Source organism: Bos taurus, chromosome 11, assembly GCF_002263795.3.
Source record: "Bos taurus isolate L1 Dominette 01449 registration number 42190680 breed Hereford chromosome 11, ARS-UCD2.0, whole genome shotgun sequence".
Taxonomy (NCBI): Eukaryota; Metazoa; Chordata; class Mammalia; order Artiodactyla; family Bovidae; genus Bos; species Bos taurus.
This window is the reverse complement of record NC_037338.1, coordinates 86,984,397-86,997,890: the sequence shown is the minus strand read 5'-3', so window position 1 is coordinate 86,997,890 and position 13,494 is coordinate 86,984,397. Positions and strand designations below refer to the sequence as shown.

The window sequence follows — 13,494 nt, the reverse complement described above, 5'->3', positions numbered from 1 at the left end:
TTTCTCAACGTTCTGAGCAGTCTGAGTATCAGAAACACACGGCAGAACAGCAAGCAATCATGATTCGGCTTTAATTACTCCAAAACGAGTAAGTGAGAAGATAAAGAATGCTTACGCTCATAGTGATGAAGCAAAAAAACCTAACCAGCAATGTGAATGGGACAGGAGAGTAAAGCGAGGGAAAGACAGCAAAACCTGTGAACCAATCACGCTCGGTCCGAACCCCAAGACAGCCATGGAGAGACTTGCCTTTCTGGGCTCACCAGCTTGTGCAATAAATTATCTGGCTAGTGTTTGTGTTTGATTAAGCTCTTATAAGCCACCTGACAATAAAGGCACTCTTCTGACCAAAACACCATCTTAAAGGTTCTACCTGCCAGGAAAGCATCATGTATAACAGAAAGAACTGCTGGCCATCAAGGCAGAGCCGTTACGCTTCTCCTTGCTCGTTCTGGGATGACCAACAGGATGGGAAATGACATGGAGAACCCGTCAGCCCTGAGCACCACCCTTGTCCCAAATATTTAACCCACAGTGCACTGGGCTGTTAGATTTCACTTCTATTTTAGAACAACAACAAAAAATACAGGGGCCGGAAGAACAAGTAAAGGACACGAAGAAAAATAATCACAGGAATCCAGGATGCAGAACATCTTACGAGACTACAGCCCTGATGGCAGAAAACTCAAGTGCCATGGAGGAAGGGGAAGAAAGGATGGGAGAGAATTCCTGATTGAAAGAAGCGGAAAACACAACTACTAAATGTAATCCACAACCTTGGTGATAGACTAGTTTCAGATAAATGGGCTTAAAAAGGCATTTGGTGGACAAGCAGGGGAATGTGAAAAATTAAAGGTATTATTAGGAAAGGACTGCTTTCTTACGTGGGGTAACGGTATTTTTGGTACCAGAAGAAGGTTTCTACTCTGGTGAGATTGCAGTCACATTCCATGCCTGCAGTTGACTCTGAACACCTTGCACCTTATCAGTATTCTATACTATCAAAGCCCTCCATGTCTGGACTAGCCCTGCCCAACAGAAATACCATGCAAGCCACATAAGTGACTAAAAATCTTCTGGTAGACACATTAAAAAAAAATTTTTTTTAACAGGTAAATTTGAGTATATTTTTATCAACCAGTAAGTCTAAAATATTTTTACTTTAATATGTTATCAATATAAAAATTAAAGATCTACTTCACATTCTTTCCTGTTTTTTGGTACATGTGAAGTCTGGTGTGTATTTTATGTTTAGAGCACATATTTCAGATTAGTTACTCCGCAAGTTCTCCGTGGCCACAGGTGAGCACAAATCAGTCAGCACAGGTCAACAACTTTCGTCACCATCTGCACCCTTCAAACCCCCACTCCTTCAATCCAACTAACCTCTTGTTCTAACTTCAGCTTCACCCGATTTTACTCACCTTTGTATCTAGCCCCAACCCCATTTTAGACCACTCAGCATCTCAACCTATGACCCAGCACCTTCATTAATTTCTGAATTCATCACAATTTGACTCACCCCTATTATAAGAAAATTCTCCCAACGATCACAGATGAAAAGCTAATTACAAAGGTTCAGGGTGTCTCATCTTTCTCAGGAGAGTACCCTGTAACTTAAGAAAGAGCACAGGCTCCAAGATCAGGGGAGGCTTGCTCCAACGGAGCCTCTGCCACACAGCGGCCGGGTGACCAACCCTGGGCACGTATCTCAGTTTCCTCACCTCCAAAGATGTAAAAGAGAAGGAAAGGAGAGGGGAAGGGAAGGGAAGGGGGAAAGGAATGGTAAGGGAGTCACTAACTCTCCCGCGTTATGAGAGGATTAAGTGACAAGCACGACGACATCCAGACCCACAGCACAGGGCCTTCCTGCCCCTTCCTGCCTCCACTTCTGTGATGCTCTGCTCACTGAGCAATGCCCGGGCAATCACTTCTCTCTACTTCAATAGCTGCCGGTTCCTTCACTGTCACTCTGTCGGCCTCTCCGCTGGCTCTTCCCTCTCATCTCCCTTTCCATACTCAGGTCCTGCTGTCTTGCGGTCTCTCCACTTTCCCCATCGTAATTGCCTCCACTGCCACTTCTTCTGCAATGACCTCTATTTACATGTCTTAAAATTTTATGTCTGCAGACCTGCTTTCCTTGGGCCACGCTACCTACTGTGCCCTGGATGTGGCTCCCAGGATGAGGCTGTAGGTCAGGGCGGGGCTCCACAACCACTTGGGAAGCAGGTGAAAAATAGCCCATTTCAGGGCTCTCCCCCAGATGCTCTGAGTCTGCACACCTGGTATGGGGCTGAGGAATTTGTACTTCTTAAAAAGCCCCCAGGTGATATTGGTGGGCAGGCAGGTTGGAGACCCTCTGCCAGACACCATCACTGCCTCACTGCCACCTCAGACTCAGATGCTCAAAGAAGACAACACCATCTTTCTCTCCGAGTCTGCCCTCTCTCCTGTGCAGCCGATCTCAGCTCTACGTATCTCTTCCTATTCATTTTAGCTCAAAACTGATCTACCTTCTGCCCAGTGGACAGAACCACCTTCTGTGAGCATGGTCTGCATCGGTCCTGACCACAGACAGCACCCAGGCACTCAGCGTGGTCACTCCAGGGCCCCCACCCCACGCACCACCTGCTTCCCACCCCACTCCTCCCACAGACCCCACACTCTGGCACACGGGGCTCCTCCTGCGCACCATGTCTCTCACCCAGCACCCACACTCGGAGACAACGAGAACCTCCCCTCCGCCCTCCTCTCGCTGCTCTGCCTGGAGCCCCTCGCCCTCTGCCGTCACAGGGCCAGTGTGCACCTCCGGAGCAGAACTTCTCCTGTTTTGCCTGGTATCACACCATCAGAAATATCTGTGTGTGTCTGTCCTCAGGACACAACCCTGCGGGAGAGTGACAAGTGTTCTCATTTTCTCTCCTTCCCCAGAATTCTTCAGATTTGCTTGAAGGTGTTATTAAATCTCGAAATCTACCAGGTACTTTACAGAAGAGTCTGCAACGCAGAATATACTCGACATGTGGCTTCGCCAGCCTTGTGTATCATCAGGCAACTCCAGGCTCCTCCACATCCCTAACCTCAATCTACACAAAATTACTAATCCCATGAAAGAGCTAAAGTGCACACTAAAATAGCACCTCGCCTGCCACTGACCCACAGACTGCCACCAGCTTCTCCTAACAGCTAGGCTGGCTGAGGACTGAGTCACTGAGCATGTCACTTTCTGAAGCATCCACATCACTTCCTGTTCTTAATTTTTCAAGTAAATACAATACCTAAAAACTGTCTTAACTGAGCCAAACCCTGTCTTAAGAAATGAGTTTAAAACCCTGTAAAGCAAAGCCTAGATTCATCTCACAAAATGGCCTGCCGCTCCGTAGTGCATACCTGAGCTGGGGTAGAGGCAGACATCATTAAGGTCATGTTCTGGCTCCAAGGAAGTAAATATTTTTCCCTAAAAAAGAAAGCAAAAGTGAACTGTTAAAACAGTTAAAGGAAGACAACTTTTGGCAATGTATATACAGGAAGTAAGCTGGAGACATAACTCCATATATCCTGCTTATGTGAGAAAATAAAATCACCTAACAGAAATCACAGAATTTAAGGTTAAAAAAAAAATCTTAGAGAATTTCTTTTATCAATTTATCAAATCCTCTCATTTTAGAGAGGAAGAAACCGGGGCTGAGTAGGGAGAACTGACTTTATTGGGAAAAGAAATACGAACTTTTAAAGATAATGTCTACACAACAGGCAAGGGTAAAGTTTAAAATAAAACTGTACGTCAACTTAAACACGTCCACAATCTGAAGACACACCCTAGTTAAACCTGCCCTCAAAGAAACAAAGAAGAGGTGGTCAATATGGTAAAATGAGGCTGGTATCTGCCATCCTGCGTTGCTAGGATTTGAGGAGGATCAAATAAGATAATGAATACAAGATAATTTAACAAAATGCTATAAATACATAAGGTGCTAGTTATTATACAGTGAAGGGTAAAATATTGTATTTTAAATGTAGGGAAAAATATGCCATATTTTAAAAAATTAACAGAAATTAAGTGAAAGAAAAAAGAAGATAATAGATGGGAGTGGGAAAGGATGATGAGAAAGATAAACAAGGAGAGTGAGTCAAGCAAAAGCAAGTAATCTGGGTGTTGGTCAAGAGGGCGTATTCAGTCATTACAACGCCAAGGTAAAACTTACTGTAGCAACTACAACATGACTTCAAGAACTGATGTTGAAAATGTCTGCCAGCTTTTGCATTTATTAACCCATTATTAGAGGCTCCATGGTGGTGGGGGGGGTATTAAAAAACTAATTTCGTGCTCCATGAAAAACAGCAGCAAGGTTCTAATTCAAGACACACAGTGAAGCTCACACAGTTACCTCCCTTTTGTCTCAAGTTTCCAATGAAACGAAAACGGAAAGAGAGGAGGAAAAAGGAAGGGGAAATCGGAATAACAATAGCACAGAACAAAAAAGAGAAATCGTGAAATCCACATTGGGGAAAACTATGCCCATTGGAGGGCTGGGAAGGGGGCATTCCGACTGGTTAGTCATCACCTTTAGGCAGAATGGGAGCCAGGCCATGGAAAACTTAACTCTACCAGTGTGTTAGGAACTTTCAAACATGGAAAGTCTGCATTTGTAGAGGGAAAAAGAAATGTTGTTTTAAAGTACACTAGTTTGGATTGTCAGAAAAGAGTAGAGAAAAATCCAGGCCTAAGACACCATGAATCTTCAAGAAAGCCCTCAAAACCCTCCCAACTCAAAGCGAGATAGTCGGCTCCTGGGCAATGAAGTGTCAGGGGAATTCTTCCAAGGACTGATGAGAGCCAGAGGCCCTTCCTTTTCTCTGTAAGGAAGTCTCAGGAGGGCCCGAGAAGGTGATGGGGCTTGAGAGACAGGACTCGCCCCAGGGATAACTCAGTCTCCACAAAGATCCAGAGGAAAACACAGAGGGAGCAGAGTAAGGTCAGTACTTTGAGAGCTGACAAGCTGTCCCAGCAGCCAGGGATTCCCATCACCAGCTGACCTGTGATGAGGCTGCTGGTGGCCCCTCTGCCCTGTGTAGGGGAGCCCCACAGGAAGGACTCACGCTTGCCCTCCAGCAACTAATGCTGAGGCTCTAGGCCCCTCACACTCTTTACCTCAAAAATGAATCTTTCTATTTACAGTAACACTTTAAAGATGCTAAGTCTGAAATCAATAAATGCAAAGACTCTTAAAAGCAATTGCTACTCTGAATAAATTTTGTCTCAGTAGATGAACTAACCTTTTACTACTCTCTCCAAACAGGAGAATCAACAACATAGGGTTTTGATACTTTTTAAACGACATTTAAAAGGGCACAGAATATCAAATATTCTTAAGAAAAAATTGCTTTTAAGAAAAACACTATATAAGAAATTGGGCTTCCCTGGTGGCTCAGATGGTGAAGAATCCGCCTGCAAAGCAGAAGACCTGGGTTTGACCCCTGGGTTGGGAAGATCCCCTGGAGAGGGTAACAGCTACCCACTCCCATATTCTTGCCTGGAGAATTCCAGGGACAGAGGAACCTGGTGGGCTAAAGTCCATGGGGTTGCAAAGAGTCGGACACAACTGAGCGACTTTCACTTTTCATGTAAGAAATTACTGTAAAGGTATCATATCTAAAATCTATTTGTTGACACAAGGAAAGGGTATGAAATTGAGATGCATAATAACACTGATATGGGAAGATTAGTGCGTGTGTGCTCAGCTGTGTCCCACTCTTGCGACCCCATGGACTACAGCCCACCAGGTTCCTCTGTCCATGGTATTTTCCAAGCAAGAATACTGGAGTGGGTTACCATTTCTATCTCCAGGGGATCTTCCCAACCCAGGAATTGAGCCTGCATCTCCTGTGTTAGCAGGCAGATTCTTTATCACTGAGCCACCAGGGAAGCCTGGAAATATTAGTAGTAGCTCATAAAAAGTTTCCTAAGGTTGTAAAAGAGCCCCAAAATCTAGGGGGTTTCTCATGGATCAAGTTTTTTTAAAATAATGATTTATATCTACCTAACTGAACATGTAAAAATGCATGCCAGTTCTAGCAAATGAGGAAAAGTTCTTAACAGGAAAAAAGGACCTTGAGGACCTGGAAATAACTAACTTCCAGGGAAGGGCCTGAATGGATACTTAGTATTTTTTTCTCAAGAACCCACATAACTCAAACAAGGCAACTGGAAAGAAAAGGAACATAAGGAAAATAGGCAAGTAAGTCATTTTAACAACAAAAAATACTTACTGAGTTCTTATTCCACATTTTGATAATTCGAGAGTCAGCGGACAAAATCAAATCTAAGGAATCCTGGAAGTGAACTGATTTAATGGGCAACCCATATTGGTGATCTTTAACTAGCAATGGCTTATCAGATCGAAGATCATACAATAAAACCTAAAAGAAAAAAAAAAGGTATTTGTTTAAATAAAATATTTCATCTTAAAAAGAAACTTTTAAAAATGAACATCCTCACTCACAGTACAAAGACTCTAAAGTAAGTATCAGCCAGCAAAAATACTCCAGAAAAATCTCTTCAATTACCCTTCCAGGGCATGGCTCTATGGATTCAACCCTAAGAGTAATTTTTAGGCACACTAAGATTGAGAACCACCTGGATATGTTAAGGAAGGAACCAAAAGGAAGAAGTGCACAAGAATTTGTGTCATTTATGAATTTAATAAATATAAACACTGAGGGCCCAGTATGTACCAGGCACTGTCCCAGTGGCTGAAAGAAACAAGAACAAGAATCATCATGAAGGCAGGGGTGGTAGATTAGAGTCAGACGCTGGTGGCAAGGCTATGACTTTGGGGGGTGGGTGGAGGGTAGTGTTCTCTTCTGAGCTCTATCCTGATAGGTGAGGGGCATGGGGAAGCTGGATCTCAGATCCAGGTGACAGATGACACAGACACTCTGCTGGAAGCAGGGCTCCCGCTTGTGCTGAGGTCTGGACAGACTTAAGTGTGTGGGCTCTGCCTGGAAGGAAAGGGGGAAAGATGAATTTAAATCTTTGAAGCTATTTCATTCATACTCCTCAGACTAGTCAGCATTTGCTGAGGCATGTCCCACTGACCACTCCCTGCACAGGATGTGGGAGACAGTGCTGGGTGGGAAAAAAAAAAGCTCCTTGGACAAATACCTTTTGGAAACACCAACTCAGCACATTTCTTGTCTACAGGGATTCTCAGAGCCTCCACTATATATTTCAATGCACTATAAACCTCAAAGATAGGAATCTGGAGAATCCCAAATTTTTGTTTTTCCATAGAACTCTGTTTCACACACTCGAGAAAACACTGTTCTAAACCAAAGTCAAGAGGACACCTGAGGCATAGCCCCACTGCAGCTTCTAGCTTGAGAATCTCTCAGACCCACCACTGGGGCCAGAAGCAGAGCTTCTCAAGGTCCTGACGGAACACGGCAATCTGAGTACCCTCTCCGCGCTGGCCAAAACAGTAATGCCTCAGTGTCTGGTCACACAGCGAACAGACGAGTGGGTGTTTCCCGTGATACATACACCTCTGAAACAGTAACTTAAAAGCGAAGTTTCCAACTGAAACATATTTACCTGCCCTGTGGATGTTCCAACGGCCATGGTCAAGGCACCATTAAATTTCAAAGCAGAGATCGTTGGCAAACTGTTTATTCTGAAAGGCAAAATATTTGTGTTCCATGCATATATGGTCAAATCTCCTTCCAAGGAACAAATTATTACTCTTCACTTCTAATGGAGAGGATCACATTTCTAGTTTCCTATTTAAAAGAACTGTATCCAAACTTTCCAAGTCAAAATGAAAACTAACCTTTATTTATAAATGTAACCTATCTGAAAAAATTTGCAGGTTATCTTCTTTTAAAACTGTAAGAAACATTCTTAAAGTAACAACAAGCAATAAAAGTTACTGAAAATATAAAACCAACTGAAAAGGACCAGTATGACAGTATCTTTCATTTTGATTAAGCCAGAATGAGGTATTTACAGAAATGTCCCTTTTTTGGCTTACGAGGAAACAGTTTTATATTCAAACATGGGTATACCCATTTTCACTTTTAAAGTCAACAATGTCAAGCTAAAAAAAAAAAAGACTAGTCCCCAGATGAGAGCCTAGAATCTCTAAAAGTAACAGAACAATGGATGTTTACAGCTATTAATCTAGAATATACTTCTCACTCAGTAACCAAGAGTAACTCTGAGGTGGGAAGGGTCCTAGATGACGAGTCAGAAGCAGGCCATAGTCCTGATTTCAACAGTTGTTGTCTCCATGACCTTGGACCAGAACCTAGAGTCCAGGCGGCTGACTGCTGGCATCCTCAGGCCGCTTACGCCACCTAGAGCCTCAGCCTGCAACTACGCTGAAGCATCAGGTCCTCTCGTTAGCATCGACTTCCGTCACTGACTTTTCAAACTGAACTCCAGAATCATTTCTTGGTGAGGTGATACTGTTTTTCCTCATTTATTCAAACCTGTTTGTTTCTTAATAAAATGTTGTCCTTTTCTTCAGATAGTTACTTATCAAGATTAACCCTTAATATTTTACAATTTTTGTTATAAATGAGAACTGGTTTTCACTGTATCTTTCTACATGGACTTTGCTGATAAACATCAAAGCCATTGATTTTGTACATTTATTTTGTAACCAATTTACTTAAATCTCATACTAGCTTTTATAGTTTTTCAGTTCATTCTACTGGGTTTCTCAGGCACACAATCACATACATCACCTGTAAACAACAAAGCCTGTCCTCCCCTAGCCAATATTTAACTCATATTTCTTTGACTGTATTGGCTTCTCCTTCCAGAAGGTCACCTATGTCCAATAACAGAGGTGACAGCTTATAACACTTGTGTCGGAAAAAAATAAAGCTAAGCATAAAAAAGTAATAAATAAAATCACCCAAAACTAAATCGACAGGTAAAGCTACTTTCAACACTACAACATATCCAGATTTCTTCCCAGTATACATATAAGTTCACTGTTTTTCTTATGAAAATGTAATAACACTCAATAGGTAACTGTGTGGTTTCCCTGGATTCCACCACCAGATCCTACAGAATGGGAAATATAAATTCTTGCAGCGTATACGTTTTAACTCAGTTTCACAGTAACTAAATGAAAAAGGAATTCCACTAGCTTCCTCACTTAGCGAGCTTCCGCAGGAAAGGATTTTTCCATAAAACAATTACAAAACCACAACCTTGGAGAAATGTGTTTTAAGAGTGTCATCCTTCAGCAACTGCTTTTAATTTAGTATTGACACTGTTGTTGCTGTTCTTCTGTCGCTAAGTCATGATCCACTCTTTGCAACCCCATGGACTGCAGCATGCCAGGCTCCTCTGTCCTCCACCATCTCCCAGAGTTTGCTCAAACTCGTATCCATTGAGTCAGTGCTGCTATCTGACCATCCTGTGCTCTGTGACCCCCTTCTCCTTTGGCCTTCAATCTTTCCCAACATCTCAGCATTGATACATCTGTTTAAATCAGAAGTTGGTTGAGTATTTAAACTCACTTCCACTTACTCTGAATCAGCCGTGACGCTACTCAACGCACAGTCTAACACACCAACTCGGCCCCGGGTCCTCGGGTCCCAGCACTCTACTCGGCCCTAAACAAACAGAACAATCATTGTAAATTACTGTTGCTACTAGGAAATTTTTAGAAAAATACTCCCCAAAAAGAAAATGAAAAGCCTTACTGGTTATCATGTGCAGATTAAGAACTTAACATTTTTAACTTTTTACTTGTACCTTTGCATCAACTGCATTTCTTTTATAATTTAAAAAAGGAAAAATAAAAAATGATGGTTAAGGGAAAAAAGGTCCAAAATGCAATGCATGATACCTGACTGGACCTTGATTTGGTTGGTGTGGTAGCAGGGAGAGGAGTTATGAAAGATATTTTGGTATAACGGGCAAAATTTAAATATAAATATTATTGTATCAATGATAAATATTTAATATATGTACCACAATAACTGTCACAGAAGAAATCAAAATCCAACATATAATATAAAAATTAATGTAAAAATGAATTTTAAAGTGGTCTGACTATGCATATCAAATATCAAATCCCCACAGGGTCACAAAGGGTTGAATATGACTGCATACACACACACACAGTAATCAAGGAACCCAAGGAATTTCAGGAACCCAGCCTTTGGCCTGGCTGGTCTGCGCCCCCTTCAACAAGTCTCATGACTGGTCTTAAAACAGCTGGTGAAAGAGAAGCCTGCTCTAATTCACAACTTCTCTTACACAGCATGTTTCCTGATGTCTAGCCTAGCTTGCTCTGTAAGGACTCTATTCAAATAAACAAATTTTTCAAGGAAATGATTTTAAAATTTCCCCTTTGTAATCTCAAGGAAAGTAATTAGCGAGATAATGCTTCACTGGCCTAACTTTGGCATACTAGTTTTTATAACACAGTCAACACAGTTTTATATATTTCCATTAAATCAACCTTAGGCGATCCATTTCAAATCTTCATCTTTTAACCTAAAAATAATTTGAGTAAAGAAATCTACATTTCATCCATATGAATTGGTTTAATAAACTACAATACATCTACACAATGGAATCTTATCCACCAGTTTTAAACATTTACCTTAGTTTTACAAGTAATTACAAGCACCAGTGTATAAACATGTTCATTATATAGCATTACATTAAAAAAAAATAGGCAAATGAAGAACCACATCATAATCTCAATTTTTTGAAAAACATTCAAAAACATATTAACACATACGAATACCTGCATATACAAAGAAAAACAAAAACGAAAAAAGAATATTGCAAGCCATTAAAGAGTCACCTGTGGTGTAGGACTTGATGACTGGAAGGTACAGAAGGGAATTTGTTAACAGTACATTTTTGACATATTTACCTTTTTTTTTTTTTTACTGTATTTAACAATATTGTAATTTAAAAAAGCAAATCTAGAAAAACTCCTAAATATGAAAGACACTGAATCAAAGGTGTTAACATAGTTTAAAATGAAAACGTAAAAAAAAATAAAATAAAATGAAAATGTGCATAATTGAGTGCTACTCTACAGGACATCCAGATCACACTCCACGTCCCCTTAGTTTATAATGCTCTCATGTAGGTTCTTCCATGTGACCTTCACCAGCACAGCGCCTCCACACAGCTGGCAAGGTAAGTTTTACCATCTCCATTTCACTGATGAGAAAAATAAGCCTCAGGGAAAGGAATACAGTCATAAAACTAACAAGGAGCAGAGAGCTGCTGAAGAGCAAGAGTGGTTGCCACACGAGCTGGGGACTATCAACTTCACCCTCAGTGATGACGGCCCCCCACCCCCAAGGCCAAATGCAGCCCCAAGCGGCACAGTCTGCAGCAAGAGCACAGCTGTGTCTCCCAGGAACATGACCCACCATTCACATGAAAAGCAAACCAGGGGCTTGTCTCACCATCAGCACCCTGCTCTTAGGAACCAAGTAACCCTGTCTTTACATGAAACTCTGTTAGCAAATGCAGGGCAAATGTTTTTCAAAATGAAGTCAATGTATGCTTACCTCTATCGTTCCTGTGGCAAATAAGCCATGCACTGAATTTATGTCACAAACATTATTCTCCCTAAAACAGTAAAGTGATAAGGGAGAGAGTTTTAGCATCTGCTTTAGGGGGAGGGACACGCCCCTAAACTTCCTAAACAAACAGGAACCCACTGCCATGGAGAAGGCGGCAGCCAGCAGGTTCTCGATCATCTGCATATGAAAAGCACCGAGGCAGCACAAGGCCCAGTGCTGGGCACAAGGGCCCTGAAGTTTCAGACTGCGGGGTGACACTCTACCTGCCAGGGGGTGAGACACCGAAGGGCTCGCCCTGGATTGTCAGACCGCGGGGTGACACTCTACCTGCCAAGGGGTGAGACACGGAAGGGCGCGCTTCAAAACCACTATCCTACTGCCACAGGAACAAATTTCTCAATAATCTTCCCCCAAAGCAAAATAACACAGGCTATCAAACACCAATCTGGAGGCTTGACCAGCCTGTTGAGTCCACCGTGCTAGGCTTGAATTTTCTTTTCTCTGCAAAACGGTGTTCACCAACTTCATATGGTCATCATGAGGATTAAATGAAAAAACTATAAAATGCTCAGCACAGTGTCTAGCGTTTATAAGACACTCAATAAATATGTTGCTATTATAAACAGGAAATTCTGGAAGTAAAGAGCAGATAACTCTTTTATTATTCAAGGATGCACCATGGTGTTACAATTTAAGAAAATAAAATCGGTACTTCAAACCAATGTGAAAAAAAAAAAAAAGATAACGAGAGTTTACTGGTTTTTATCATTACCTGTTCATCCAACCTTTAAAAATCCCTTTCAAAGCAATAAGGAAATTCTAGCAAGCTCTTTATATACCTAGATGAGAAGTAATCCAGCTTCCACTCCATACTAGCTGTGTGACCTTAAACAAGCTACTTACCCTCTCTGAGTCTCAGCTGTACTATTTGTAAAATGGTGGTGATAATAGTACCTATACTGTAAAACTTTGCTGTAAGCTTCAAATGAGTGAATATATATAAAATCCTGAATATAGCCTGGTACATAGTAAGCGCATTCACTACTGTGTTGCTGTTGCTACTACTCAGCATTAATATTATGACAGATTCATTCCTAAAATATTTCTCTATGAATAAAACAAAAGACTATAACACATGATAAAAAGAAAACATGAAAAAATAAATGTCCACTAGCAAAAACATAAAAAATAAAATTTAAAAAAATGGTACTCTTGAGTTAATTCAAAATTTCCCTACCAAAAAAAAAAAAATTTCCCTACAAGAGAAAATATCAGAAAATTAAATCATGAATGAAAATTTAAAGAACACAGCAAAAAACAATAACTGAATTTCTGGGCTGAGTTAAAACCTTTTCGGGTAGATAAAAAAAAAAAATTTTTTTTTTAAATTTTAAGACATCACTAGGTCTTTCAGCGATTTTTTTTGTGTGTAGGAGAAAATTTAATGTTACTCTTTTACCTAAGCTGCCCAGAGAGCTCTGATTAAATGCAACACAGGCTATGGGACAACAAATTGGGAGTCTGGCTCCACCTCCTGGCAGAAATAAATACAGCAGGATTCTTATAACAACACTCACGCAGCATCAGTCTGTAGAGGATTCAGGTACCGTCCTTGTTCCAAGTTTAATCTATAAACTTCAGAGCTGCCAAATAATAAAAGAGTTAAAAATCCAGTAAACTAAAGGAACTTTTCTTCAAGTAAGGATAAGTTTTTAGAAACATATATCTGTCATAAGGCATTGCTTCCCTTTGTAACACTGATACAAAAATGTACTCTAAACCTAAAAGATAATCACCTTATTTGTAAATTTGTTCATGCATAAGAGTGATTTCAACCATCTATGTGCCAAGGAAAAATTATGAAGTTGTTAAGTAGAATATTATTTACAAATAACAGGAGAATACGAGATCCAAAATGCA

The 13,494-nt window shown here is 41.0% G+C and overlaps 1 protein-coding gene across 3 annotated transcripts in view; it reads right to left on the bottom strand.

The window, feature by feature from the left end:
* NOL10 (nucleolar protein 10) overlaps positions 1-13,494 on the bottom strand; it is an 89,949-nt gene that overhangs the window by 63,539 nt on the left and 12,916 nt on the right. For all 3 annotated transcript variants that reach the window (XM_024998630.2, NM_001075740.2, XM_059891239.1), the window contains 6 exon segments: positions 13,152-13,217; positions 11,560-11,620; positions 9,545-9,630; positions 7,595-7,673; positions 6,271-6,420; positions 3,391-3,457 (listed from right to left, as the gene is read on the bottom strand). In XM_024998630.2, the coding sequence (XP_024854398.1) occupies positions 3,391-3,457; positions 6,271-6,420; positions 7,595-7,673; positions 9,545-9,630; positions 11,560-11,620; positions 13,152-13,217 (509 nt within the window).